Here is a 27,816-nt window from a genome sequence, read left to right as displayed (position 1 = left end):
TCTTCAGCACAAGGCCATGGTGTTTGTTCCTTGCTTTGTTATCAGGAACCAACAAAAGGGATCAGCGTGTTGTTATTTTGGCACATAGGCATCTGGTTGCTGGAGGCTTCCCTTTGTGTATATGAAAGTTAAATATTTGGGTTACTGTTGTCTCTTTGGGTCTTGCCATGATACAAAGCAGCTTGAAGGAGATGCAGCTATCGCCTGCTTCTAATCACTGCAATGACAGCAGCTCTGCTACCTCCAGACTAAATGTTTGTTACTGGGTTGTATTGTTTGGGTATTGACAGATCCAGAGACCTTGTGAAATTACAGAAGCTCCTTGAAGAAAAGCACTCTCACTGATGCTGCTGAATTATAGCTAAGATGTTAAGAGAGGAGGCGAATGCTTTGTGTGTGTGTGTGTGTGTGTGTGTGCTGTTGTTGTTATTTTTTCCTGAAAAGATACCATTGAGGAAATCTGAACTGCAGCATGTGTCCGGGAGAGGACTAAAGAGAGAGCAAACTCTGAATAGCACAAGGTGTTGCCTCCACACTGCAGTGCAGCCAACCTGCAGGCTTTAATGAGGCTGGGGTGGGTTTTGAGGTCTCCATCTGCTCTGAGAGTTTCAGTTTCTCTCTACTTACAGACACACAAACAAATGTCTGCAGGTGTTGGTCTACATCCTTCACCCTCTCTTCCACCCTGCTGCCCTTGTAGCTTGGGGAAACTCCTTACTACTAAGGAATTAGCCCAGATCAGGACGGGGTGTTTCTGGGAAGGTGCACAATGAACCTAAGTGAAGATCCAGAGAGAGTTTCTTGTCCTATTCTGAGAGCAAACAACTCTGTCTAGTTTCATTTTTGTGATAGACTCTTGGTAGAAACAATGCTCTATTATTCTTCTATGTTGTAACAAACATTTCCAGGCTCCTTGCTAGACCCATAGGATACTATCTTTACTCAGAACAGTAATTTATTTTTATTACAAATATTTCATCATGAATTAGAGGATTAAGCAAATGCGAAATTGGGCCATGACCCAGGTCCTTCCTTATTGGTGCCAATGCCCCAAAGCTATTGGAGGATCCATTGGAATTGCACAGATACATTTTGAGTGTAGTGGGATCACTTTGTGTACCTCCAGTCGACAATCCCACCAGAAAACTAGCTCTTGAGAAGGCATGAGAAGGATTCTCTGTAGCTGCCTCCAAACTTGTCCAAAACTCATGCCTGTTTATCTAGGCTTAGTGCCGAAGGGAGAGGCTGAACTCTTGCTGGGAACCTGTAATTCCAAGCCAAGTTTAATGAAACTCCTTACATGTGCACTGAAAGATGAAAATTGAAGCTCTGGGCAGAGCAAGCCTTGCTTTCCATCTTTTTACGCTATGCATGAAGCAAATTAGTTTCCAATTAGAGGCTTCCAATCTCTTGCTGTTACTTAAATCCTCCAGGTGAGCTCTTCTACCACCAGCTGGATAACACTATATCACATCCCAGCTCCACCCTGGGTTTGGAGGCAGAACCTGCCAGGGGAAAATGGGTTAGGGAGGGACAGTGTGTGCCATTCGGTGACAGGTGGGGAAATCACCTTGGGGCTTTGCTATGTGAAGGTTCTTCCTATCCCAAGGTATATTCCTGTACTGAAACAACAAGCAGGCATCTGCATGGTGAGCACTCCTTTAAAGCAACTTTCCCTCCTATTTTAGTGAGAAGCAGCCTGAGAATGGGATTTTTCATTGCTGGTCACAAGCAGCATTCATGACCTGAGCTGAACAGCCAGTCCCCAACAGGACACAGCTTTACCCTTGCAATACTCCCTTTGCTTTTCCTGGGGCAGAGATGAGTATCTCTGCTGCCTCCTGCCACTGTGTCCTGACCTTAGATGGCCTTCAGAGCAGGCCTTCAGGGCCACCTCAGCCACTTGCTCTTAACCATCAGCAGCCAGAGCTACCTCTATATTTAGCCCTTTAACCAAAGCCAGCTCTTGGGTGGAGTGAGTTGGACAGGAGAGCCTGTCTGTGGTTGCATTTGTGGCTCCATTTTATGTCTGTGTCCTTAAAGAAAGGGGAGAGAATTGTGTTGATGTTAAAGTTTTTGACTACTGCACCCAAAACCCCTTTGCAGCTCCCCATATGTGTTGCAGAAGAGCAGATGTCAGGGCTTGCATTGTCTCTTGACATGGTCTTTGCTTTTGGTGTGACAGCAGATCAAATCCAGGAACAACCCCAGACTCCCAGCCCTGCCCACCACCACTCTGGGAAAGTGGCTGTTTTTCCTTCCTAGAGAGCAAAGAGGAAAAATTCTATTTCTCCTTGACTAAGAACAAATGAAGGAAAGGACTTCCCTTCCAACCTCTCCTCCCACAGCAAACCAATTTCTGGCCAGTCTGTGCCTAAACATGGCACAATGGCATCCTTAGGTTTTTACCTCTTGGGAGCAACCCCAGATTCAGAAAGAAAGCTCTCATGGAAAAGCAAAGTGGTGACAACAAGACAGAGCCATACACATGGGCATTGCAGTGTGATTGCTTCTTGATGTACTTGTCTGAATCAGATAAACAGCACGTTTTTCCTTACCTGGAGGCAAACATGCATTGCCCTTTTTGATGGGAACAAGAGGTAACAGCTGTAAGTTGTATCAGGAGAAGGTCCTGCTGAATATGTGGAAAAATTTATTCTCAAGAAGAGTGGTGAGGTATTGGCACAGGCTGCCCAGGGAGGTGGGGGAATCACCATCCATGGAGGTGTTCAAGAAACATATATATGTGGCACTGATGGACATGGTTAGTGGGCATGGTGGGGGGTGAGTGGACATTTGGACTAGATGATATTAGAAGTCTCTTCCAAGCTTAATGATTCTGTGAGTGACGTAATTAATAAATAGCCAAACCCTTGCCATTGCTAGTGCTGTCTGTACAAATGCTTTACTGCCAGGTAGCATCCTCTACTGCTGCATCCCATCACAGCTGCATCCTCTGCCAGCTGAGGGTGCAGGGAGGAATCTGTGGCAAACAGTGGATGCCGCTGCCCCAGGGCTGCACTGTCTGCCCACTCTGTTGCATCCCGATCCCTCACTACCCTCCTCTTCCCCCCAGCCAGTGCTATGTGTGCATTCAGAGCATCTTCCCCCCATTATCCACGCAAGGTGTCCATACGTGGGTTTGAGAGGGTGAAAACTATCACCCCCACTCCTTTCCATTCCTTCATCCCACTATCCTCTCATCCTTACACCTGCATCCTTCCACCCCTTCATCCCTCCATCCTTCCACCCTCCATCCTTCCACCCTCCAACCCCTCCATCCTTCCACCCTCCATCCTGCCATCCTCCTCCTCCTCCCAGAAGTGAGGGGGAGCCCAGATGTCGGCAGGCCCAAGCCGGGTTCATCTGCTTCACATGACCCAGCGCCAACTGCTGCTTGCTGCCCTCCTCCCGCCTTCCTCCTCCTTCCGGGGGGGGGGGGGGTACGCGCCTGCCTCCCGCCCTCCCCCCCCCCCCCCCCCCCCCCCCCCCCCCTCCTCCTCCTCCTCCCTCCTCTCCCACTCCAGCCTCGCAGCGCGGTGGCGGCTGTGCAGGAACCGGGTGCCGGAGGCTGGCAAGCGGGGAAAGGAAGGGGAAAGCGGTCTGCAGCGTCACAGAGCGGAGCATGGGGCGAAGCAGTTGCGTACCGCCCCATTCCTAGGGAGGCCGGGGACCCTGTGGAGGGCAGCGGGGAAGAGAGGAAAGGCCGTGGAGCTGCCGAGGAGGTGCGAGAGATGGATGCGAGGCGATAGCACCGCGGCCTCCAACGCTGCCGCATCGGGATGCTCTCAGCCCCGGAGCGGAGCTGAGGAGCCGCCGAGGGACGGAAGAAGGTAACGGGGTCTTTGTCTGCAGCAGGGAGGCCCCGGGGTTCCCTTCCAGCCCCAACCCCACAGGGAAGCCCAAGCCGCAGTGTGTGAGCGGCTCCACGCCCCCTCCCTCCATTTATCTGAAACGGAGAGAAATGCTCTGCCCTTTGATTTCCTTCGTTCCTCCCACCAATTAAAAAAATAATAATAAAAATAAATCGGCCTTGAATTTGGTAACCGGGAAAAGCTGGGCAACCAGGTTTCTGGGGTTCTGGTTTTTAGGGGCAGAGGGTGTAGGGGAGAAGGGTTGGTGTGCGGTTTCCCCCCCACCACCGATCTGGATGCTTGTCCCTGCTAAGATGGACTGCTCCTTCCCTTTCCAAATGGCTGCAGCAAGTTTAACACTGAGCTGGGGGCTTCACGAGGGGTAGAGCCCCCAACACGTTTTTCCCTTCCCTTGTGCTAAATCGGAGCAGAAAAGTTGCTGCAGATCCGGGGTTAGAAAAGACAAATAAATGGCTGTATTTCTGCACTGTGCCCCGTCTGGGTGTATCTGCACGCCTTGCAGACACGCTCCGTGCAAGGAGGGCTCCTCAGCCTCATTGTTACCGTGCTCACTGCTGGGGAGGGCATGAGAAAAGTTGTTTCAAGGCTCTGTGTAGAATTTCCAGGAGAGACAATTGTTTCTAATAATAACCCTGGCAGCGGTTTAGCAATGGAGCACACGCAGATGCGGGAGTGAGTGGGCAGATCTCCTCTCTCAGGCAAACCAGGTCACGGGGAAACCAACCCCCCATCTCACTGCTTCGGTTTGGGGTTTTAAAACCTCATCCTGAACAAAACCTCGGCACCATTCTCCCTTTCCGCCAGGAAGGAGGTGTGGTGCCTCTGCGCCGCACGCGGCAGCACTATGGAGAGGTTGGATCTCAGCTCTGTTGCTGCCGTTGCACACTGGGGTGTCTCCATCCCTCTCCTCTGTACCGGACCCCAGGGTTTAATGAGCATTTCCCATCCATGTGCAGAGGGGGCCACCACTGGTGTGGGTGTTTGTGCCATTTTTCCTGCCTGCCAGGCACCAGAGAGGTTTTGGTGGAGCTAAAATGGTCATAACTCGTCTCTTCCTCCTTGTAACCCCAAAACTGACCCTGGCCAGTGAATGGTTCACCTGCCTGGTTTAGAATCATAGAATCTTAGAATGTCTTGGGTTGAAAGGGATCCTAAAGATCATCCAATTCTTGGTGTCTGCAAGCTGCTTATATGCTGACCTTTCTGGAGCAACTTTCCAATAGCTTCCAAAAAGATGAAGCAAGTAATGTTTTAAGGTTTTAATTTGATTTGCAGCAGCTGATGCGCTGGCCTCTGTGCATAGGAGTTCTTTGGGGTTTGTCCTTTCCAGGCAACGCAAGCTCTGTTTCTGTGTGCATGTGATAGCTTTAACACCACTGCCAGGCCATGGGAGGATTTAGAGTTTGGTTTAAGGAAAGCCATGGATGGGATGTCCTCAGGCTGTGGGGGTTGCTCTTGCCATTGGATCCCTTTATCCAGGGCCATGAGTGGTGGTGTCAGGTGGGGACATGCCTTGTGTCCCTTCTCTCCTGGCATACTGTTCCCAGTGGTCTTGTTGTGTGTCTGAACTCATTACTGAATTAACACTGTGAGTTGGTATTTGGTGATACCATGGTCACAGCGTTGCATCATTCAGGACCATAGGGCAATGCAGTACTTTGTGGTGCAAGGAGGATTTTCTGCAGATACAACATCATGTTGTACTCAACAAAGCCAAGGGCTTCAGTTAGTGCATTGGGTGATATCTCCAAGGACATGGGTCCAGGAAGGACATTCCGAGTCATGGGATCTCATCCCACACCATCACAAGTAATTACAGTCATACACATCCTCCTTGTTGCTGCTGTTGCTTACTGTATAATAGCAGAAGGCTTGAATGTGGCTTAAAAGATGACAAAGGCAAAGTACAACCGTATGGGGGGCGAAATATTATATTAGAGAGAACTTGAAAGGTGTAGTGGTGAGACTCAAGTCTGAAGAATCAGCCTGGAAGGAGAGCAAAGGAGAAGGAAGGGATGTGTTATCAGAAGGGTGAGGCCCTCAGGAGAAGTACAGAGAGAAAGTGTTAATCCAGCACCAACCAGCTTGGGGGTCGAGGCTCAGCAGTGTCCCCTGGAGCTGCAGTAAGGCACTGTGTGACCCACTTCTTACCAGCAAAGCAGGAATGGGCTGGATTGCTGGGATGAGCATAGCATACATCCTATACAGCCATGCTCACATTCAGTTCTCAGGGACTGGAGGTGTCTTACATTCAAAGCAGAGCAGGTGATGGCGGCTCCCTGAGGTCCCCAGGCTTCACTGCCAGGTGGGGTGCCCTTGGGGGCACAGCCGGATCCCAAGGTCAGTGGCAGTGCCAACCTCTGGCCATTCCTGCTGGCTTGCTCCTTCCAACAGCAAGAGGGCAGCTTGTCCGGCAGCCGCAGCCCCAGGGCCCAGCAGTCTGACAGGATTAAGCTGTGGCCGAATTGCTTCTTAGCCCCCTTCAGCTCTGCTGCCCAGGCTGTCCCAGCCTCTTCCAGGCAATCTGGCTTCCTAAGCCAGCAGCAGATTGCTCAACATGGCCTTGGGAACCACTGCAGCTGATAACGTCCCTTGCTATTTCCCCTTCTCCTAGACTTTCAACAACTTAATCCTCAACACAGCCATAAATCTCAATATATCCTATTTCCTAGAAAACCACAAACAATTTTCCAAGGCTACACAATTAGTTGGAGTGCCTGTCTTTTGCTCTGGAGATGAATTCCACGAAAGGTCCAAAATGATTTTTGATGGTTTCCTCTCCTTATCTCTGAGCATAGATTTGATTGGCTCTGAGCTTCTGGGAGCACTTTTATGTTGATGAAGCCCTGTGCCTGATGCTAGGGGCATCTCCATGACCTGATAGTTCAGTCTTTTCCCAACTTTAAATTGCAAAGATAGAGGAGCAGACGTGGTTTGATTCTCAGTGCAGTTGATGATGTTCCAGTTTAGGATTTCCTCCAGCTTCCTTCTCCATCCAACACATTGCCCTTCTTTTCTTGTCCTGACCATTCGTATGATGTTCTCAGATGGTGTTAAACCCAAGAAGTGGGTAGCAAAATGCCTTTTTCATCCCCTGCCTGGGGGATGTGGTGTTGCCTAATGTAATAATCTGAGGGACAAGGTTTTGTGGGCACACTGGTGATAGGCTGATGATTGGTCTAGATGATCTTAGTGGTCTTTTCCAACCTTAATGATTCTAGGATTCTATGGAAAAGATGTTGAGGTCACAACAAGGGAAGTGAATTGACCCATTTAATCTAAATTTACCTTAAAATGTCCACTGAAAATCTCCTATAAAGCTGGGGGGAAAAAAAGAAAAAAAAAGAGGTCAACACTCCAATTTTGGGCTATAGAAATCCTTTGTGTGTACAGTTCTACATGTAACACAAAACATTTCAACAATGACTGTTGGGCTTGCCAACCTGCTCTGTGGCTGGATTATTTTTGTTCCTTCTTAGAAATTCCCAGATCTCCCAACCAAAATAAATCCAACTTTGTTTGGGTTTCCTGACCGCATGGGATCCAACGTGGCTGCAGCCGTCCCACACACACTGCAGCACTGTTGGCATCCCATCCATCTGAGATGAGATATTTCACACTGGCTTCCAGCAGGAACTGCTCTGCAGATAGGGGAGCAGCAGGAGAATGACCCTGCTGCTTTCACAGTGGTTTTATGTAGGGCATGCCAGTAATGGAAAGCCCCCCCCCACACAGGGAGCAGCTCTGAGAGTCAGCACAAAATCTGTGGCTGAAACTTTGCATTTCTCCTAGGGAGCATAAAGTGGATTCAGGACTTTCCACATTAGAAACTCTGTGCTGTCCTTGCTCTGCATGGATGCTCTCTCTCCTGGCTGCGTCCATTGTTGCCCATCATCACAACATGTGGCTGCCACATGTGTATTTATGCCACGGGAGAACCTGGATGCTCTCATTTCCCAGTGAAATGTGCGCTCAGAGGGGCAAGGATGATTTAGGGGATGTGTAATGAGATACAGGGCCATGCCTCGTGCACACACATACACACTGCAGCATTGAAGCATGCTGAAAAACAAACAGCTTGCCAAGGCAACTTCCACAGCCTCTCACAATGCTCTACAGGAAAATCTGGAGGGGAAAAAAAGGAACAAATCACTGCCTGAAGTGTTTTGGGCTCCATGCTATGCTTTGCAGCCCTGGATCTACCACCAGGGATGCCACCATCTTGCCTTACCAAGGGCAGGGAGGATGGAGGCCTCAGTGCTGCACCCTATAAGGTGTTTTCTGAAATGGTCTGAAAGTACCAATGGAGACTCTATGGGGAATCTGTAAGTGCAAAGGTACTGGGCTACATCCTCTCTTCCTCAATGTCACCTTTCAGGCACAGCCAACAGCATACATGGCAGAAAGCTGCTCCAAAATGGGCATCATGTTCTCAGAGAGCAACGCTCTGAGGTATTGGATCTAGCCGCTGAGTTTGCAGGCATTGCATCAAGGCTGTTCTCTCCTCTGCCTCCATCCTCAGCTCTTCTGCATTGATTCTGCACAGTACTGAAGAGTTGATGCGTTTTGTTCCAGAACAGAGCATCCTTTCCTGGCTCTTCAGAAGCAGAGACTTTCAGAACAAAGATAGGATCAGGCAGAGAGCTTTATTCCAGATTTCTCCTTTGCATAGGTTTCAGGAGCAACACATTGATATTTTCATGAGTTGATGCAGAGAGAACTGGTTTTTAAATCTTGCTCTCTGTCCCTAGAGCATTTCTGCACAGGCAGGCAAAGCATTTCCAATACAGGCAGTGCAAAGTCCTGGCATCACTCAGAAGATAAACGGACACTGAAGGCCATGGTTTAGTGAGCATGGGGGTGATGGGTCGGTGATTGGACTGGATGATTGTAGTAGTCTTTTCCAACCCTAATAATTCTATGATTTTAAGTCCTGTGAAGCACTGTTGGGGGTCAGTATCCACCAGCCCAGCTGCTGGCTGCCCAGCCCAGACCCAGGCTGCAGCCCTGGCTCAGAGCACCCAGTGCCTGCCAAGCCCCATGCTAAGCTATGGCTGGAAATGACCCTGTGACATGTTTTTACACTGGAATCATATGAGTTCTTACAGTGTTATTCAAAACAAGAAAGAAAAAAAAAAAAGCAATTATGTTTACAGATTAGTGTTTTACTTCTTTTTTTTTTTTTTTTCCTCCACATCTGGAATGACTTTTGCTAGTGCATTTTCTATTATGTGTTATACATAACACCGTTTAGTGCAGTTTATTGACCAGCTCTGCTACAGACTAACTGAGTGATGCACAGCCCCATGCCTTGGCTCAATTGATCCGGGCGATCGCTGCTCACACCTCGAAGTGCTTGCTGATACAGTTGGTACAATAGACTCAATAAGCGCTAAAAGGACACTTTGAGCCTTAAATCTTAATCTGCCCCTTACAAATATTTCATGCATACTATGGCTTCTAGTGCCTTGGGTCAATTTGGTCATCTTCCTATGAACCTACATTGATTTTTTCTCCTCCAGCAAATCACGTAAATTTCAGTAGCAAATAAACTGTCCTATTCTCTTCTCTAACTAAACCAAACCTCCTACAAATGTTTTCCCAGAAGACTTGGATGCTCTCATGTAATTACCACCCTGTCTGCATGCACAAATGAGTGATATCTGGAACAGTTTGCTGAAAATATGCCATGTTTGAAGTGTGAAACTGTACCAAAGGAAAAAAAAAAAAAGCCAATATATATTTACAAGGAATTAAAAGTCAAAAGTAGGATAGATTAACAGACATCCTAACAGCTTTAGCAATATAGTAATTGTCAATTGCTGTGTACTTTAGTACTGCATGGTATCATCATGCTGATGACTCATGGGTTTTGCTACAGTTCAGAGTAGGGAGTGAATTGGAAAGTGACCAGGAATCCCCAAAGAGACATTGATGTGACCTGTAAAAGGAGTTCACTATTGGTAAAGGTGAGTCCTAGCAGCTAATTTAGATCCTTTTCCCTTAAACCATACTTTGTGTATAGCAAGCAGAGCAGAAACTCTTCCAGTATATACTGTGCACATATGGGATGAAACAACAGTCAATACCTTAAAGTGTTTCTTATCTAGAGAATAAATTTAGCCTAGGAGGGAAAAAAATTTTTATAGCGAGGGGGATGGTCGGGTTGGAATGGGCTAACCAGAGACATGGTAGAGTCCCCATCCCTGGAGGTATTTAAGTGATGTGTGGATGTGGCATTAACGGGCATGGTTTGGTGATGAGACTGTTTAGTTCAGGTTGGTGACTGGCCTTGATCATCATCAAGGTCTCTTCCAAAGTAGATGATTCTATGATTCAATGAATAAAGATGTTCTTTGCACAGCTTGGCTGAGCTGAATTAGCTCAGGAGAAATTTGCACGCAGGTCAAGTTATCTGAGGCTTTAACTGGGAAGTTTACAGCAGGGGAGATTTTCTAACTGTCATGTCATGTTAACATAGGGATAAGGGGACTTTTTTGCTATAGATTTTATAGTAGTGGCATTTTGATCCCCTCTTGCAGCCTTTGGGCATTACTTTGGAGTAGGGACAAATAGCACATCCCACAGTCAGTTCAGTGAGGTGAGGCCATGGGCTGCCTGAGCTGCCTGCCCGTCACTTGCCATGGGATGTGACCCTTGGGTTGCAATGCTGTCATGCGGACCGATGTGTTTCTCCTCGAGTAAAGATGCACAGTGATGCTCAGTGCAAACAGCATTCATTTAAAACTTGCTTGTACAAAAGAACTTTAAGAGCTCTAGCATTTTCTTCACCTAAAAGCCCTGGTCCAAAGCAAGCGTCCATGTTGAACTGCTGTTACAATTGACCAGGTGAGATAAGGTTTCTCAATATCAAGACAGGAGTGGAACTCAGGAGTTTTCCTGAGTACCGGATAGGTTACAAGTCTGTAAGGTATCAGATATCAGACATTTGTAGCCGGTGAATCCTCTAGTCTGAAACCAGTGCCATCTCCCTGAGGTTGGTGGGAGCTCCAGAGCTCAGAGGATACTCTGCCCAACTCTCTTAGATTTGGCTCCTGCCTTGTAGACGGTGAGGATCTTGCTTGGAAGGATATATTTTTAAGCTGCCAACTGTTTTTTCTTGCCAAGAAAGGGAACAGCAAGAGTTATGTGGGAGAAAGAGTCAAACATGGTAAGAAGTATGCACTGGGAAAGCCCTCTTCTGCATTAACATCAGAAGGCAGAGCGGGTTCACGATGGCCTGGTTTCCTTCCAGTTGAGAAGATTGAGATCTGTATTATTTTAAGAAAGAAAACAATACGTGACATAAACCAGCACAACCTACATTCTAGTGAGGAAGCCATCCCGTCCAGGAAAGGTCTTTCTTATCTCAGGATATAGCTGAGAGCAGAGCGCCGCGGCCAGCCGCTCTCAGAGCGGTGATTTAGGCGTCTGCTGGGTAATGCCCTGCTCGGTTTGAAATGCGGCATTGGAAGTACATTTAACTCTAACTCCACGGCTCAAGCACTGAGTGTTTGGAGGTTAAGAAGCGGCATTCCCGGCTTTAAAGTTCGCCTGAGAGTTATTGCTTGATGTTGTAAATGGACTTAAGGACCGTAGGAGACGGTTTTTCATTTCAGCCCTGATACAGTAAGCCACTTAAACACTTGCTTATGTCACGCTGAAATAAAAGGGATTTATGTGCACGGCTCTGTGCTTTGCTGAATCAGAACATTTTTGCTGATGGCTGTTTGCAGACAACATGAGAAACAACCTGTGCAGATTTCTCTGGGGGATCTCGGGGCTGGGAAACTGCCTGGAGCCCTCAGGAAGCATGGAGCCCCCAGGCAAGCCAGGAACTCTTTTGTCAGCTCTCAAGACAAAACAGGGAAGTCACCAGGTCACCCAGCCTACAGCTCTCCTTAGTGCTCATCTGGTTGCTCTCCTGCAGTGCTCACAGAGCAGTTGGGTCACACCAAGCACATCCCAATGTACACACCTTCCCTTCTGCTCCAGGAAGACTTGGCTCTGTGAATCTATGATTCTGTGACTTGATGAATCTATGATGTTATGATTCTTCATTCTCTACTTGGTGGGATATGGACATGGATTATTCAAGAGATAGGACAAAATGTTGGAGGAAAATTCCTCTGGTGCTACAGATCTTATGGGAGATGCAGCATTGTCACTGGCATGTATTTTCTGGCTTTCATCTAGCTATTTACCATATGTGTATTTCACGCAGCCTCAGGTTTTGTACCCTGAGGGGAGACCCACCCTTCTTTAGTAGGCAGAGTCTGGTTATGCCAATCAGATTATCACCAATCACCCTGCTACTCCTGGTCATGTCAGCACCATCCATATCTACAAGATCTCTCCCAAGCCTAAGCTTTCTGCTCCAAAGATCTGTTTGCCACCAAGTTGCTCCTGTGTGGTTGAAAATCTGACATTTTATTTCTCCTACAGAAATGCCATGGAAATGCTGGTAGGGTTTGGAACACAAGTCTTATGGGAAGTGGCTGAGGGAACTGGGATTGTTCAGTCTGGAGAAGAGGAGGCTCAGGGGAGACCTTACTGCTCTCTACAACTGCCTGAAAGGAGATTGTAGTGAGCTAGAGGTCAGCCTCTTCTGCCACGTAACAGTCATAGGACAAGAGATAACGACCTAAAGTTGTGCCAGGGGAGGTTCAGGTTGGATAGGAGGAAAAAATTATTCTCCAAAGGAGTGACTGAAACAGGCTGCCCAGGGAGGTGGTGGAGTCATGGTCTCTGGAGGCATTCAAGAAATGTGTAGATGTGGCACTGAGGGACATGGTTGATGGGCCATGATGAGAATGGGTTGATGGTTGGACTGGATGGTCTCAGAGGATTTGAACAGATGGCAAATGTCCAAGGGTATGATTAGGATCTCCTTTCTAGGAAAAAAACAACTGGTTTACAACTGACCTGTCCCATTCCAGAACACCATGTAGCCCTTTTGGTAGGAAATCATCACCAATGAATCAATTTGAATGGCAGAAGTGTTTGTTGGGTTTCTATCCATTGTAGCGAGAAGCACTTGTACTTGTGTTGTCTTATTTTAGGATGTTGCCTTTGCCATAAGTCTTCTGCCAAAATAAAATCACTCTTCTCCCTCTTCAAACAAAAATTTACAGACCAGACATCCCACTTTTGGTTTAGGATGGACTCATGGAAATAAGTGGTAGAAATGAGGACCACATCCAGACTGCATGGCAGTCTCTCTGCCTGGAGTTTCTCCTGTCTTTCTCCCCAGTCTTAGAGCTTCGAGTCAGTGAGGTTCAGGTGGAAATAAGCCTGCAGCATTATTGTCCTATCTAATAAAGGGAAGAGCAGGGAAATGAGTGTGCAGGAGGGTTTTAGACCTGGAAAGCAAGCAGGGTGGAAAGGAGTAAGAAGTGGTCAAGTGGGAGCAGGGTGTTTAATCTAATGCTTTATTTTAATCAGCGGGCTGTCATCTCTCTCTATCTCCTTTCATCGGGTCTGTCCAAACGGCAGGCAGAGTGACACCGATTTTTGTGTGCTCAGCACAGTAATTGCCTCCTATCCATGCAGTGAGCGTTTAGGAAATTTTCTGCCTCCAATTATAATTTCTGATTTGAGTCATGGAAGAAAACACCGTATCCTCTTTATTTCTGTAGTCACCGGCTAATGAAACGTGCCACGAGTATTTATAGAACTGCCATTGTAAATAGCATTTGCATTTGGTGCCTTGGAGTTATTTAGTGTGACAGTGCCTTCACCAAGAGGATTTTTTCATTTTGAAAGGGAAAGGTTCCCTTTGGAGTCATTCCTTCCTGCTGCCTTTGCTGTTTGCAGTGGATGCAGCAGTTCTGTGGACAGTTGCAGATAATTTAGTGACAAGATGACACACACAGGGACTAGCAGAGCACAGTGCAGCAACCGTCTGAGATGCCACAGACAGTTTATAGAACGCTCCAAACCTATGTTTGGAGTTACAGCAAAGATGAATAGAGAGGAGGGAAGTCGGCAGAGTGGTTCGTGCAGCAGTGCAAAACAGCTGCCAGATGGTCTTTCTTAGGAAAACCGTCATGTAAATATTTGGGTAGGAGCCTTCAAACGATATTTAAAGTCTGTTGCTTGTGACAAAGGTAACTAAAACGTCTTTTCCTTGAGAAAAGCAGCCAAGATGCAGAAGATCCCACAAGTAACCAGGAGAGATACTTCCTTTCTGTAGCACATTCACATGATCACGTGCATACGTCAAAACTTGTCACTGACGTCCCCCAAAGTGTCTTGCAAAGGAGGGCAGAATCATTCTTCCAGGTGCAGAGTCATAGAATCATTGATGTTGGAAAAGATCACAAAGATCATGCAGTCCAATCCATGTCCGTAACCACGTCTCTCAGTGCCACATCTACATGTTTCTTGATCACCTCCAGGGATGGTGACTCCCTCACCTCCCTGGACAGCCTGTGCCAATGCCTCACCACTCTTCTGAGAATAATTTTTTTCCTAATATCCAACCTGACCCACCTCTGGCACTTATCTCTTACCCACTTAAAGCCACTATCTCTTCTCCTATGGCTGTTACAGGGAGAAGAGGCCAACCACCACCTGTCTACAACTTCCTTTCCGGGAGCTGTAGAAAGCAGTCAGGTCTTCCCAGATCCTACTCTTCTCCAAAAGCCAGGGCGCAGGTAAAGCATGATGCCCTGTATGTGATCAGCTCTCCTGAGCATCTACCACCTCATCTGTACAAATGGGTTTCTTCACATTTTCATGTGCCTCACAAGCACCATCTGTGTCTGTATGGTGTGGAGATGCGTTATCCTCAGCTTTCTAAAAGTGCTCACGTTCAGCTCTTCGAGCACTCTGGGGTCATACTGCACGTACAGGCACTAGAAGAAGTGACAGTTTTCAGAATGTGACGTACTGAGAAGTTTCAGAAAACAAACAAAAAAGCTGTTGTGTGTTTTGCTGCATAATTCCCATCTGAATTCGCGATCAGTCTGGCCCACAAAGTGCATCTGGCCCCTCTTCACATATGAAGAATGCTGCTCTCTGTCATATGGGTGAAATGTTAGCACTGAGTCTGTAGCACAGCCCCAGCTCTTCACACTTGTTGGGAAGTGTCAGAGGTGCAGGGAGTAAATGTGGATGCTACAGCCTGAACCCCATGTTGGAGAGTTGTCTGAATTTAACACTAGGGCATGGCTTCAGGTATAGAAAACCCAAGTGTAGGATGAAGCTGGGTCAGCTATCCTGCCCATTATGCATCTCTTTGGTTTGAGCATCATGGACATCAGGACTGTCAGGAAATATTAGGCACGTGAATTTTTACTTTCTGAAGTTAGACTAGATGGCTTCTAACCTCCAGAAGGCAACTAGGGGCCTGTGCTGATGATACAGGAAACTAAGTCACTGAAGTCACAGTGAAAACTGGGACATGATCAGGAGCAAACTTCTCCACTTCCCTTCACATCAAGTGTCCTTTTCTACTATCAACCGCTCTGTCCAATATTGCTTCTTCTATGCTGAGATTTTACTTTTCTGTGTTGAGGGGAAACCCACACCTTTGTGCCTCATAGTTTTCAGCTTCCCCCATCTTTTTCAGGGTAACAATTTCAGGTGTGGAGAACCACAGTTCTTTCCTAGCAGAGTTCCATTATCCAAATTCTGGTGTTGCTCAGCTCATCTTTAGTGACCTCCTGGTCCCACAGTCCCATCCATAGGGCTCTGGTGTTGGCTTTCATTCTTGTTACACAGAGAAGCAGAAGGGATTCTTTGCCTTGTTCCTCAGTCTCTTGTTGCTGTGTAACAGATACCATAGAGAAGTGAAACTGCAAAGCATCAGAAGCACCATCTTCCACATGGATAGCCTGTACCAAAACAGTTCCTTCTTGCTATGCTGTAAAACATTGCTGTAAAACAAAACTTTGACAATCTAGCAGAGTTTGTATTGCTCTGATGAAGGTAAAAAGCGTGTAGTGTGGGCTTCAAATGCCTGGCAGAATAATAAAGCAGAGAGGAGGGGGGAGAGGGGTTAGGGTGAGTAGCCTGTAACACAAACCTTCAAACCACTAAGAGGCACAGCAGCGAAGTGACACTAAAGAATTAAAGTGTAGTATGCTCACCAGTGGTCTGAGTAGTACTGCCCTGAGTAGTGTGCTCACGGGTGGCACGATCAAACTATAAAAACTACCATGGTCTTTGAGAGCCACCAAGGTTTTGCTGATGGACAGAGGTGCTGGGGGTGAGCTGATGTGAAAATAGCATGATTTCCCTAGCTCCACTCCTCTTTCCTCCCCCCATTTCTGTGAGTGATGCTCATGAATTTGCAATTTGTCGATCATCTGTGCTGCCTTTCAGTTTCACTACATTTGGATACTGCCAGCTACCAGCTGTTCGCATTTGGGATTTATGTAAGCAGCAGGATACAAAACTCTAGGTTGGAAAAGCGTGGAATGTCTTTTTCTGAAATACTAAACATCACCTCAGTCAATTTTCCTTCTTGCTTCTTTTACGTTCTTTTTTTTTTTCTCACTTCCACTTTGTATAACTGATCTGGTGCTACATGTTAGTGCTGGACTGTGCTCCTGTCCCTGCCATCACGTGTCACCACCATGAGAAAATCACTGCTTTCTTTCTTGCCTTGGGTAAACACGTATTAAAACTTCAGTATTGATGCACACTCCCTATCTTGGGGATGTTGCAGCTCTGACAGCAAGGGTGTGAGAGAGAGATGGAAGCAGAGTGCTCTGAGCTTTGTCCATAGCTGCACAACCACACTGAATGCTGCTTAAGAAACAGTTTGCAGAGAAAATCTCTTACCAAATAATATACCTTATGAGAAGAGGTATTTATCACATCTGAATTTTTGCTATAGGGAAGAGGCCGGGAACCTGGACAAGGACTGATCTGTCCTGACTCCAGGAGGTGGGGAGGTGGACATGGGACAGAACTGGTGAAGAGGACAGGAGCATCTAGGAGAGTCAACCAGCAGCATGAGAAGGTAGTGCTGGAGATGGGATTGTTTGACTGGAGAAGAGGAAGCTCAGGGGAGAAGTTATCACTCTCTACAAATGCCTGAAAGGAGGCTGTGGTGAAGGGGAAGCAGTGTCTTCTCCAAGGCAGCAGCAATAGGACGAGACAGAATGGCCTCAAGTTGCACCAGGGGAGGTCAGATTTGGTATTAGGAAAAGCTTCCTCTCCAAAAGAGTTGTTGGACACTGGGGCAGGATGCCTAGTGAGGTGGTGGAGTCACTGTTCCTGGAGGTGTTCAAAACACGTGGTACTGAGGGACGTGGTTTAGTGGGCAATATTGGTGGTAGGTGGGCTGTTGGGTGATCCTGGTGGTCTTTTCCAACCTTAGTAAATCTATGATTCTATGGCTGAGGATGAAGACCTTGTGCCATGGCCATGACTGCCTAGGCTATGCATGTCTCCTCAGCTCTCCCAACACTCAGGATGTCCCTTGGATGGAGTGTGGTGGGTTACCAGGAGGCTGAGCAGCACAGCAGGGCCAAGGCATGTGTGTTTGCCTTGGTGCTGCCTGAACGCTGCCCAAATCATGCCGAGGAAGAGATTTCCTAGAGTGAAAGAGGCTTAGACTGCTCTTATCCCATTAGTGGGATTGTGTGTGTATGTGAGGGCTTTAGGGGCAGAGCCTGGAGCCGTGGCTGTGCAAAGCAAAGTTGTTCCTCTTCACAAGAACTGAGAAAGGCCTTGGCTGACTGTAGAGTCGTTCCCTCAGGCAATAGCTCATTTACTTCTCACTACCTCAACCCACAGTACCTTGGAAGAAGCAACTTAATATACATAAAACTGTAATTGATGCCGTCGTACATGTTAAGAGTTGGAATAAATCATACTGATATGTAAGCACCGGTGAACCAATATAATAAACATAAAGCTGTTAAAGAGCATCTAAAGGAAGGCTACGAAGATGGGGAAGGGTCTGGAGGGCGAGGTGTGTGAGGAGCAGCTGAGGGCCCTGGGTTTCTCAGCCCAGAGCAGAGGAGCTGAGGGGAGGCGTCACGGCGGCTGCAGCTCCTCCCAGGGTGCGGAGGGCAGCGCTGAGCTCTGCTCTGTGTGACAGCGACAGGGACCGAGGGAACGGCGTGGAGCTGCGCCAGGGGAGGGGCAGGGGGTGCTAGGGAAAGGTCTGCACCAGAGGGCGGTGGGCATGGAACAGCCGGCCCAGGGCGGCAGTCACACAGCATGCCAAGATAGAAAGCCACACGCCCTGAGCCTCGTGTCTCTTCTCTCCTGCAGATGACGGAGGGCCGCAGATGCCAAGTGCACCTCCTTGATGACAGGAAGCTGGAGCTCCTCGTCCAGGTAGGAACTGCATGTTTCTCCATCTCCAAATAGTCCAGGATAAAAAGGGAGAGGAAAAGGTTTTCATTTGGTTTTCTCAGCAACTTGATGCTGAGATTGCATGCAGTGCTGTATTTGTATCAGGGATAACATGCTTGTGGGAAGGGCTTTGTGCTAACAGTCCCAGTCCCCCCTATTAGGACAGAAAAGCAGGTCAGGTCATTTTTGATGCTATTACTATATCACTTAGTGGAGCAAAATATTACATCTTCTTACAATACCCCCAGCCTGGGTTTCCATCCCGTTACTTGCCACTAAACTTGGTTTATGATGCTCAGGATGCAGTGCTGGTGCCGTGGGCAGACATCACTGGAGACACTTCAAAGGCTAAAAAATCAAACACAAGTATGCGTTAAAATACATCTGTAAATTATCCTCCTATTTAAAAAAGTAACAATAGTAGAGAATGAAGGAGAATGAGATTCTGGTGCTGGCCATGGGCTCATGAATGTTGCCACATCCTGAGCCTTCCCGACAATTTTGGCTCACTCCTCAGAGGTCACCAACAGGTTAACAGCAAGAATGAGAAGAATGCCTTTCCTTTTTGCAAATGCTGCTGGGCAGCCCCAGAAGCAGGAAATGAAACTTCCCATGGCTGCAGAACCACGAGGCAGCTGATAGCTGGGGGAGCAGGATCCCACCCGAGGAAATCTGAACAGGGATAGCTGGAGGTGCCATGAATCGCCGGAAGCATGTTCAACCCCACTGCTGGAAAGTTGCTTAAAAACATCATTAACAAAATGCTAAGGGTGGTGAGGTCCTGAGTCCTTAATGACTGAAAAGATGGAATCCCACAGCTCCCTGAGACATGCGGTGTGCGCTGGGCTGTGCGGTCAGAGTGCACCCAGGTGCTAGCCATCAGCCATGGGCTGGAAGGGGAATAGCTTAATGATTAATTATAACTCATTAGTTAGAGTGAAATGCCATACCCATGATATCCACTGGGTCCTCAGAACAGGAGAGACATGGACCTGTTGGACTGCATTTAGAGGAGAGCCACAGAATGATCCAAGGGACGGAACACCTTCCCCAACAGGACAGGCTGAGAGAGCTGGAGGTGTTCTGCTTGGAAAAGAGAAGGCTCCAGAGAGATCTGAGAGTGGCCTTTCAGTATCTAAAAGGGAGCTACAGGAAAGAAGGGGACAGACTCCTTAGCAGGGTCTGTGATGACAGAACAATGGAGATGAAAAAATCTTTCTGGCACAGGTTGTTCAGAGATGTGGGACTTTCAAAGCCAGGCTGGATCAGACCCTGAGCAACCTGATCTAGCTGTGCTGTCCCTGTTCATTGCAAGGGATTTGGACTAGATGGCTTTCAGAGGTCCCTTCCAGCTCAAAGGATTCTATGATTCTGTGGTGCCAAATTCTGCACAGTGAGCATTCCTGCACAAGCTTTCACCCACCTCACTGAGGCTTTGCAGATAGCTCAGGGGTTTCTGTCCAACTTTGTATTGCATCCATAGGCACAGCCATAAGCGCATCCATTACAAGGATGTACTTGGCTTCCTGTTTCATAGAGATGTCTCTGAAGTTTTTCTTAATTGCATGAGAATTGCATTGCTTTTTGGAGTATGGCTTTGCTAAAGCATTGCTTGCAACACCAATAATCATAGAATCACAGAATGGCTTAGGTTGGAAGGGACCTTAAAGATCACCCAGCTCCAACCCCCTGCCATGGGCTCAGTTTCCCCACCAGCTCAGGCTGCCCAGGGTCCCATCCAGCCTGGCTTTGAGCACCTCCAGGGATGGGGCACCCACAGCTTCTCTGGGTAGCAATGCCAGTGCCTCATTGCCCTCTGAATACATCACAGGAATCTATACAAGCTGCACTGCCCAGTTTCTTGTTTGGGGCTATTCTCAATAGCACTGTGCAAACAGGAAAGACACAATAGCTGCACTGGTAATGAGAGTGGAGGAGGCTGGGTTGGGAAACACTGGAACTGCTCACGTGATGTATTTTTTTAAGCGTTTGATCACACCTTCAGTGGGAATTTCTAGTGATCAATATAGGACATGAATTGCTCTGTAAATCACACTAACTAGTCTGCAAGTGACCCATGGCTGAATTTTATTTGCGCAATAAATCTTTTTTGCTGCTCTCAAGTAATGTATGAATGAGGAAAGCCAGGAGGTGCGAGTGTGAAAAATTCATGTCCAGAAAATGCAGTCACCTCTGCTGCACACAGCTTGACCCAGCTCTGAAAACAGTGCTCTGCTATGTGTGCACAGGATTGCCCACTGAGGCATCTTAGGTGCTTTTCTGGATAAATGATGCTGTTAGCAGAGGCAGCTCACAGATATAGCAAATACAGCACTCTGGGGTAGAGCAGACTGCAGAGGAAGGGGATGTTTGGATTCGTGTCTCCAATACTGATTCTTTGCAAATATGGGCAAAACACTGGTGTTCCTGCAAAGCTGCCAGCTTTGGGGGGGTCATAGGATGGTCTGCTCCAGGCAGCAGCACGGAGTGGGAAGTATTCAGCCATGAGAATGATGTGCTCTTTGCCAAGGAAAACCTCACCAGCTGATCTGTTCAGCTCAGAACTTGTGCTGAGATTGGAGATAAAAGTTTTGTAAGGTCTGAGCACCTTTGCTTTGGTTATCAACTTTTCTCATAGTTGTAAATACAATCTTCATCCAATTCAGAGCTTCTGGCTGCCACTTCAAAGCTGTGTTTATCTATGGATATCTCACCACAGGCTGATGAGGGATGATCTCTTGGCTTATGCCATGGAAGAGATTCTTCCATCACTGTGTTGGGCCTTAGTAATCTGTGTTGGCTTACACTGCTCATGAGGAGAGCTCTCAAATTCCCATGTAAAACATGTCCCTTCCAACCAACCTCAACCTTTCCTGGAAGCTTTTCCAAAGCAAATTTCATGCTGGTGTGGCACGTTTAAGGGAGACTGCTGGGAATCAGTTGAACTGATCTCTTCACTGTGGATGAGATTAAAATAGCATCCTTACCTGGTTTGGGCTTTATGTAGCCTTGCAGCACTTGTGTGTGATCTCACATGCTCTGGTTATAGGAAGGTTGCAGATCCTGCTGCGTGAACGGAAATCTGTATTTCAGGATGGCAAAAAACAGCAGAAGGAGCTGGGTCTGATGGAATGACTGAGCTGGGTACAGCTCCCTCAAAGAGATGCGGGAGGGCTTCTGGCGCATCTTGAAACTGCTTCGGCCACTGGCTCCAGGGAGCTGAAATTATTTTCTCTGCTGCTGCCTGAGGGCTGTTGGGTAAAAACAGATGCATCTGGGAACAATCAGCATGTTTGCACAGAGCAGTGCATTAAGCAAATATACTCCTTTTTGCCTGCGAATTAGCTGTGATCAGACTCAGGGGGTTATGAATACAGCTCTTGAAACATATGACTGGATGGTTAACAAGGACCATACCTCAGTCTGCAGGAGGATGGCAAGTGGTAAATGATCCTGTGGTTGCTCGCAGGAGTCGGCCTTGGCTCCGTTTGACAGCTCCTCCAGACCACACTGAAATGTTTCAACACCGCAGATCCTCTTCCCAAACTACAAAGAGCTGGGAGGCCGGCCACACAGATGCTTCTGGTGGGACCCCCTCGGGCACATCTGTTTTATTTGCATTGCAGAGCCCCAAAAGTCAGCTTCTGGCTCAAAGGCAGCTTTTATAAGCCATGCTGCAAATGCTTGGGTGATGGCACATAGCACACAGGGCTTTGAGTTACCACCACCAGTGAAGCCATCCTTGCTTTAGGCAATCAAGTGGTCTGGACTACAGCTTTTTTCCCCCTAGATGGGTGGCTGCAGAGCAGTAGAGCAGCAGCTCAGGAAGGGCACAGACACAGGCTTGGAGGATAAACGAGAGCCCTCTCCAGGGCATTTTGTCAGATAAATGCCGAAATTCAGGTTTAGTCATAAACTCAGCAGAGGAGAATCATATGGAAATCTCTTCCTGAGGGTCTGAAACTCAAAGCCTGTTTGACTTAGGATTATGAAGAGTTGCATTTGGTATGTGTTTCATTTGATAAATGTCTGTTGATGATGTGTTGTGTGTGGCAAGTTTACATAAGACTTTTCTGACAGCATTTTCATTGTGAGCAGGAGCAGAGCGTGGCTCCTCAGATCTTTGTACAGGCAGTTCTTTTCCTATTGCTGTTTGATGCATCTTTAGATCCTTATGCAAGAGATTTTTTTAGAAAGTTTTGGCTTTATCCAGCTAATCCTTTTCAGCAAGCAAGTCCTCTTCCCTGCTCCTAGAAAATGGATTTTCTCACATCCCCTGCTCTCAGCCTTGCTATCCCTTATATTATTTTCATGTGGTTGTGGATCATTTGTCTGCTGCACGGGACAGGCTTGCACTGCTTTATTTAAAGAGTTTTGCATAATTGGCTCTTCATTCCTTTTCATCTTGATTTTTGTAAACATGTTTTTTTCCGTGCTGGCCGAGTCCCACATCCTCACCACGTCTGTGCTGGCTGCTGGTGCGTTATCCATTTGCAGCTCCAGCCATCGGCATCCAAAAGTGCTAAGCCTCCTAATTTTTTCTCTCTGCAAGAGTTATTGCAGGAACAGAACTCATTTGTGGCTTGGAGCAGAGCTGTCTGTGGGGTCTGAAATTTGATCAGAGGAAATATTGTGAGTTTGATTTTTCCCTAAGAGCACCGAGCCCAACTTGGAAGGGCCAAGGAGAGGGATGTGGAAGTTATCATCACGCTAGTCCATGGGTGTTTGGGTGGATAATCCACATGAAAGTCCATATTATCACTTCTTAAGTCATTATTAAGCTTGGAGTAAGCTTCCAAGTTTGGAGATGCTTCCAAGTCAGACCAAAAGCCAGTGAGTGGTGACAGCAGCGTGGGGGTTCTGGAGGAGATGCTCAGGCCAAGGAACCAGGAACCTTTGCTCCTCCACACTCAGCCTCACTCTCAGTCTTGGGGAATTATACAGCACCTTTTGAGAGCAATGACTCCACCAATAATGGTAATAAAGAGGAATAAAATGTTCTCATCTCCTCCCAAGATGCTGTTGGAGTTTTTGGCAATATTTTTAGTATTACTCATGGTCAGAAGATTGCAATCAGCTGGGGATCACTAGTGTTTTCTTGCTGCCTCACTTTTGCACGTCAATAAGTGGGGTGGTTACCTGCGTTGGCAAGGTGGAAAAACTGCAGAGGTTCCCCTTCAGGTGGTATTGAGGGTGACACCTACTAGGAAAATGCACTTAATTTTGAGTACTGTATTTGTGTGAGTATTGCAGTGATGTGTCCCAGCTTCATAGCAAGAAAAACAAGCACCAGGATGGGATGAAACCCCTTGGGATACCACAAAGATTGCAGAAGAGGGGCTCCAGCCCTGCTCCACTGCCAAAACTGGCTCTAGGCAGGGCCTTGGGAGCTGGCCTCCCCTTAAAAGCATCATCTCCCAATGCAGAAATGTAGCCACACAGCCCTGACCGTAAATGGAGACGTTTGGGTGCCAGTAGTCAGGCAGGAGAGCCAGCAGCTCCCTGCAGTGCAGACAGGCTCTGCTCCAAGAGCACTTGTAACCATCACTGAAGCAGAAGGCAGCTCTGAGAGCGGGTGTGAGGGTGAGTATTACACCCATTGCAGAAGGAATACTGCTGGGGTTTCTTATAGGGCACGCCTATAGGGCATGGGGTGTGGGGATGGGCTGGCTCTCAGTTGGGGGGGCTCCCTGCATCTCCTCTTCCCACTCAACCTCTACACTGCAGCACAGCAGATAGAAAATGTCCCTTCATCTTACAGGATGGCTTCATAGTGGTTCTCAGAGTGGTTCTGGAAGTCGTGTGGTGGCCTGTCACCCGTTTGAAAGAAAAAATGTACGTTTTCTGCAGAGAAGGGAAATAACTGGAGAGCTGACGGAGCTCAAATGGAGTTTTTCGCTGTGAATCTCACCAAATGCAGTCCTTTGCACTGAGGAAATGTGCAAAAAATAGATATGAGTCAAATTAAAGCTTGATCCAAAATTTGATATAAATTCTGTAATTTTAAATTGATCAGAGCTAAAGTGATGTTCAGATCTGTGTTCCCAAACTGCAGCTCTAGGGCTCTGATATGTCTAATTTCAGAAACAAAAACTACAGCAAGAGCAAGAGTGTAGTTGAGCAGTTTATGGAAAATTGCAAAGTAGATTTTTGGCATCTTTGGCACTAGAAAATATTGCGGTCTGCAGCTGTGAAACTTCAGAACCATCAACAAAACAAGAAACGCCCTCACCACAGTCTGTCTCTCCTGTTGGATGAACCACTTAAAGGCTCCTCCTGGCCTTTCCCTGGCTCTTGAATCACCATTAGAGCAGTCTGATCGTCTCTAGTCCAGTGAGAGCAATGGCAAATGGGGCGGATGTCCTCCTGGCTTTGGTCACCATGGGATGGAGAGGGATGGAGGAAAGAGACTGCTCTGCAAATAGGGAAATGGGAGTCAAGATTGGTGATTTGGGTCTGTGTGCTTGCTAAGTGAAGAGTTGAGAGTTTTTTGACTGAAAAGTTGGCTGTTCATCAAAAAGTAGCATTAGGAAAGTAGGTTTACTGTTGCTCTGAAGTGAACATAGTGCTGGGAGTGTTATTGGCTTTTGTAGTCAGTTCATGTCCTGCAGACTTGGCTTCAGCACAATATACAGATATTGCCTTTGACCAGGTAAATAAAATCATAGATTCATAGAATCATTAGTTTGGAAAAGACCACTGAGATCATCATGTCCAACCATCAACCCGTCCCCATGATGCCCATTAACTCATATCCCCCAGTTCCACACCATGCTTTTCTTGTACACCTCCAGGGACAATGACTACACTTCCCTAAGCAGCCTGTTCCAACACATTACCAAACAGTTACATGAAAAATGGACTAAAAGATCTGGGTCTTTTAGCCTGAAAGCTGTCATTGTGTTGATCTTCTCTGCAAGCTCTGATAAACGCCCTCAGAAAGCATCCACCACTGTCATCCGTGGTCTGCATAGCATTTGGGGTCTGTCTGGGGGGGCACAGTAGCTGCATGGGTGGACCAAGGAAACACTGATGGTTGACAGATACATATGGTGCCTTCTCAGTATGAGGAACCAACCAGGAGCAGCAGACTGCCAGTGAGTAGAAGGCAGAACATTTCCTTGGATTTTAATCCCTTCTGGTTGGTAGATTGTGGGTTTCAATTCTCAGATTAGGCTCCAGTGAATACAGCAGCCTGTAGACATCCAGCCTGGAGGGAGGAAAGATTTCCTTGGAAATGGAAATGGAAGAGCATAGGAGTAGAAGAGCAAGAAATTTGATGTGCGGAAGTAGGGAGCGAACAATTTGGCTTAAGAGCCAAGAGGGATCTCAGGCAGGATGAAGGTGGCAAAGAAGATTTTCTCAAGGGGAAAGACTTTATGATAAGGGCTATGGGACAGGAGGTGAAATAAGCACTTCAAAAGGAAATTCTCAGCAGGGCTCAGAAACCTGGGTATGGAAGAGCTTCTGCTGTTCACCCTGGCTCCAGCAAGGCCAATGTGGCTATGGAGACCCAATCAATTGGTCCAAGGCCAGCAGATCTGAGATGTGTTGGGAGTTCCATGCTCCTCAGGCTCTCCATGGGTAACCACATCATCTCAAGGTGGATGGAAATAGTCCCAGTGCTATGTGAACATCACTGAAAAGATGGCCCTGATGAAGAGAGCAATGCTGTAAGTTCAGACACTGGGAATGTAGCTCATGCTATGTGGTGAGGTTTCACAGAAGCAGGATTTGGAGAGGCACGGAAGGATGAGAAAGGCACAAAGCATCAGGGCATGGATCAGCAGTTAGCCCAGATGGACAAGGAGCATGGAGAGCCTTCAGGAGGATCCGTACATGCAGCAGAGGTCATTGGAATAAAGCAGCTCTAGAGAAAGAAAGGCTGTGTATAGGAAAGGCAAGATTGGGAATTAATGAAACCCAGCAGGGATAGCTTGATTCCTCCAAATTTTTCCTTGGCCACCTGCAGGTCTCTGGGAAGACAATCGGCAAGATGAGACAAGTAGAGGCAGGAGGCAGTGGCTGCCAGCAGCAAAGTGACCCTGAAGAATGAGTCAGATTCTGGCTCACCTTGCCACTAGGGAAGGAGAAGGGCAGAAGGCATTTCATATCTTTCAGAGGTTAACTGGAGGGGATGGCACTTACCTGGTATAGTAATGCTGTGCATTCCCCACTTTCCAAGCTGCGTGCTGGTTTCTAAACTGGTTATGTTCTTGGACATTGAAAGACTCCCATAAACAAGCCCTGCACATCTGTTAGGCGCCATGTCAGGAGCCTCAGGGAATGAAGTCCCTCAGAAAAGTGCTCACAGCCTCATAGGAAAATAAACAGGGAATGACAATCACACTCTTCCATGCAGTGAAATGTAGGTGTGATTTCCTAGGGCCTGCATAATCAATATCCCTATTATCAGCCTTCCAGAATAAATTGCATTTAAACTAAAACAGGCTGCGGAGCTATCCGTGAGCTGTCAGGAGGTAGATAAGCTGAAGACATATGTTTATTTATACTGCATGTGCTGAGAGCTGGATATTCTTTACAGCTGACCAAATATGGGTGAAAATATTCAGTGATTCTTTTTCCATTGTTCTGCTAAAATTTGTCAGATACCTTTAATTCTGAGCAATTATGGAGCCTTTCATGCTCACTGGGAGTGCTGATGACTGTCCCAGTAAAGCATCCAATGAAGGGAGAAATCTCCTCCTGTTCTGAGTTAGCCCCGTAAGTTTTGTAAAGCATCAGCTGTTTGACTTGTCCTGGTACCCTTCCACTGTGCACTCACTCACACAGAAATTGCAGAACCCGCATCTAGTGGTTCCATCACAGAGAAAAACTCTTACAATTGCTTGGATGAAGTTCAGACATTCACAATTGTTTCTGCCCGGCTCAGCTGCTCCATGACTTCAGTGGAGCTATTGTTCATAACCTGCGCTTGCCCCACAGTGGCTGTGAAATATGTCATTGTTGCCCCAAAGTTCTGCTCCGGCCATGGACAGAGCCATGTCAACCAACACCGCTCCCTTCTCCCCTTGGGCGACTGCAGGGCTTAGCTGCCAGGCATAAAGGTGGGAACAAAATGGGTTGAGCATCAAGGTGGTGGGCAGATCAGACCCTCTTCTGCTTCACTCCCCATTTCACATCCTTCTGGCAAGACAAGTTAGTGAATTCAGGTAGGAAAATACCGAATGTGGCACAAGACAAAAGATGCCTTCCAAGACACTTCCATTCCAATGGGAATAGAAATAGAAAATTATTTCTGTACAGCACGGTCTGAGTGAACAGCTTTTGAAACTAATATTGTACATAGTTGATGATTTCAGTTTATACTGAATATAGAAATGTGTAGCTCAGAAGAAAAAAAAGACACATGAGGTAGAATAGCAGATTTTCTTTCAATCCAAGGTAGAAAATGTGCATTTCCAATTTCTAGCATTTTAAGATGGAACATTTCTCATTATTGCTGCCATTGGACTGTGTTGAACAAACATGAAGCTGACAGTGAATGAAGGATGCCAGGCTTGATTGTCTAAGCCACATTACCCAGTTTACAGAAAATTCTCTCCTCTCCTCTCCTCTCCTCTCCTCTCCTCTCCTCTCCTCTCCTCTCCTCTCCTCTCCT

The 27,816-nt window shown here is 47.1% G+C and overlaps 1 protein-coding gene across 4 annotated transcripts in view; it reads left to right on the top strand.

Annotated features, from left to right (window-relative positions):
• FRMD4A (FERM domain containing 4A) overlaps positions 1 to 27,816 on the top strand; it is a 206,992-nt gene that overhangs the window by 62,495 nt on the left and 116,681 nt on the right. For 3 of the 4 annotated variants that reach the window (XM_042872845.1, XM_042872844.1, XM_042872849.1), the window contains exon 2: positions 18,111 to 18,176. In XM_042872845.1, coding sequence (XP_042728779.1) covers positions 18,111 to 18,176 — 66 coding nt within the window. Of the gene's footprint in view, positions 1 to 3,553; positions 3,834 to 18,110; positions 18,177 to 27,816 lie in introns of those variants that run through there. The other variant, XM_042872846.1, reaches the window with a different exon arrangement.

The sequence above is a fragment of the Lagopus leucura genome, unplaced genomic scaffold (assembly GCF_019238085.1).
Source record: "Lagopus leucura isolate 7727_CA_CO unplaced genomic scaffold, USGS_WTPT01 Super-Scaffold_100008, whole genome shotgun sequence".
Classification (NCBI taxonomy): domain Eukaryota; kingdom Metazoa; phylum Chordata; class Aves; order Galliformes; family Phasianidae; genus Lagopus; species Lagopus leucura.
Note: the sequence above shows the minus strand (reverse complement) of the source record. Positions and strands in the feature narration are given on the sequence as shown.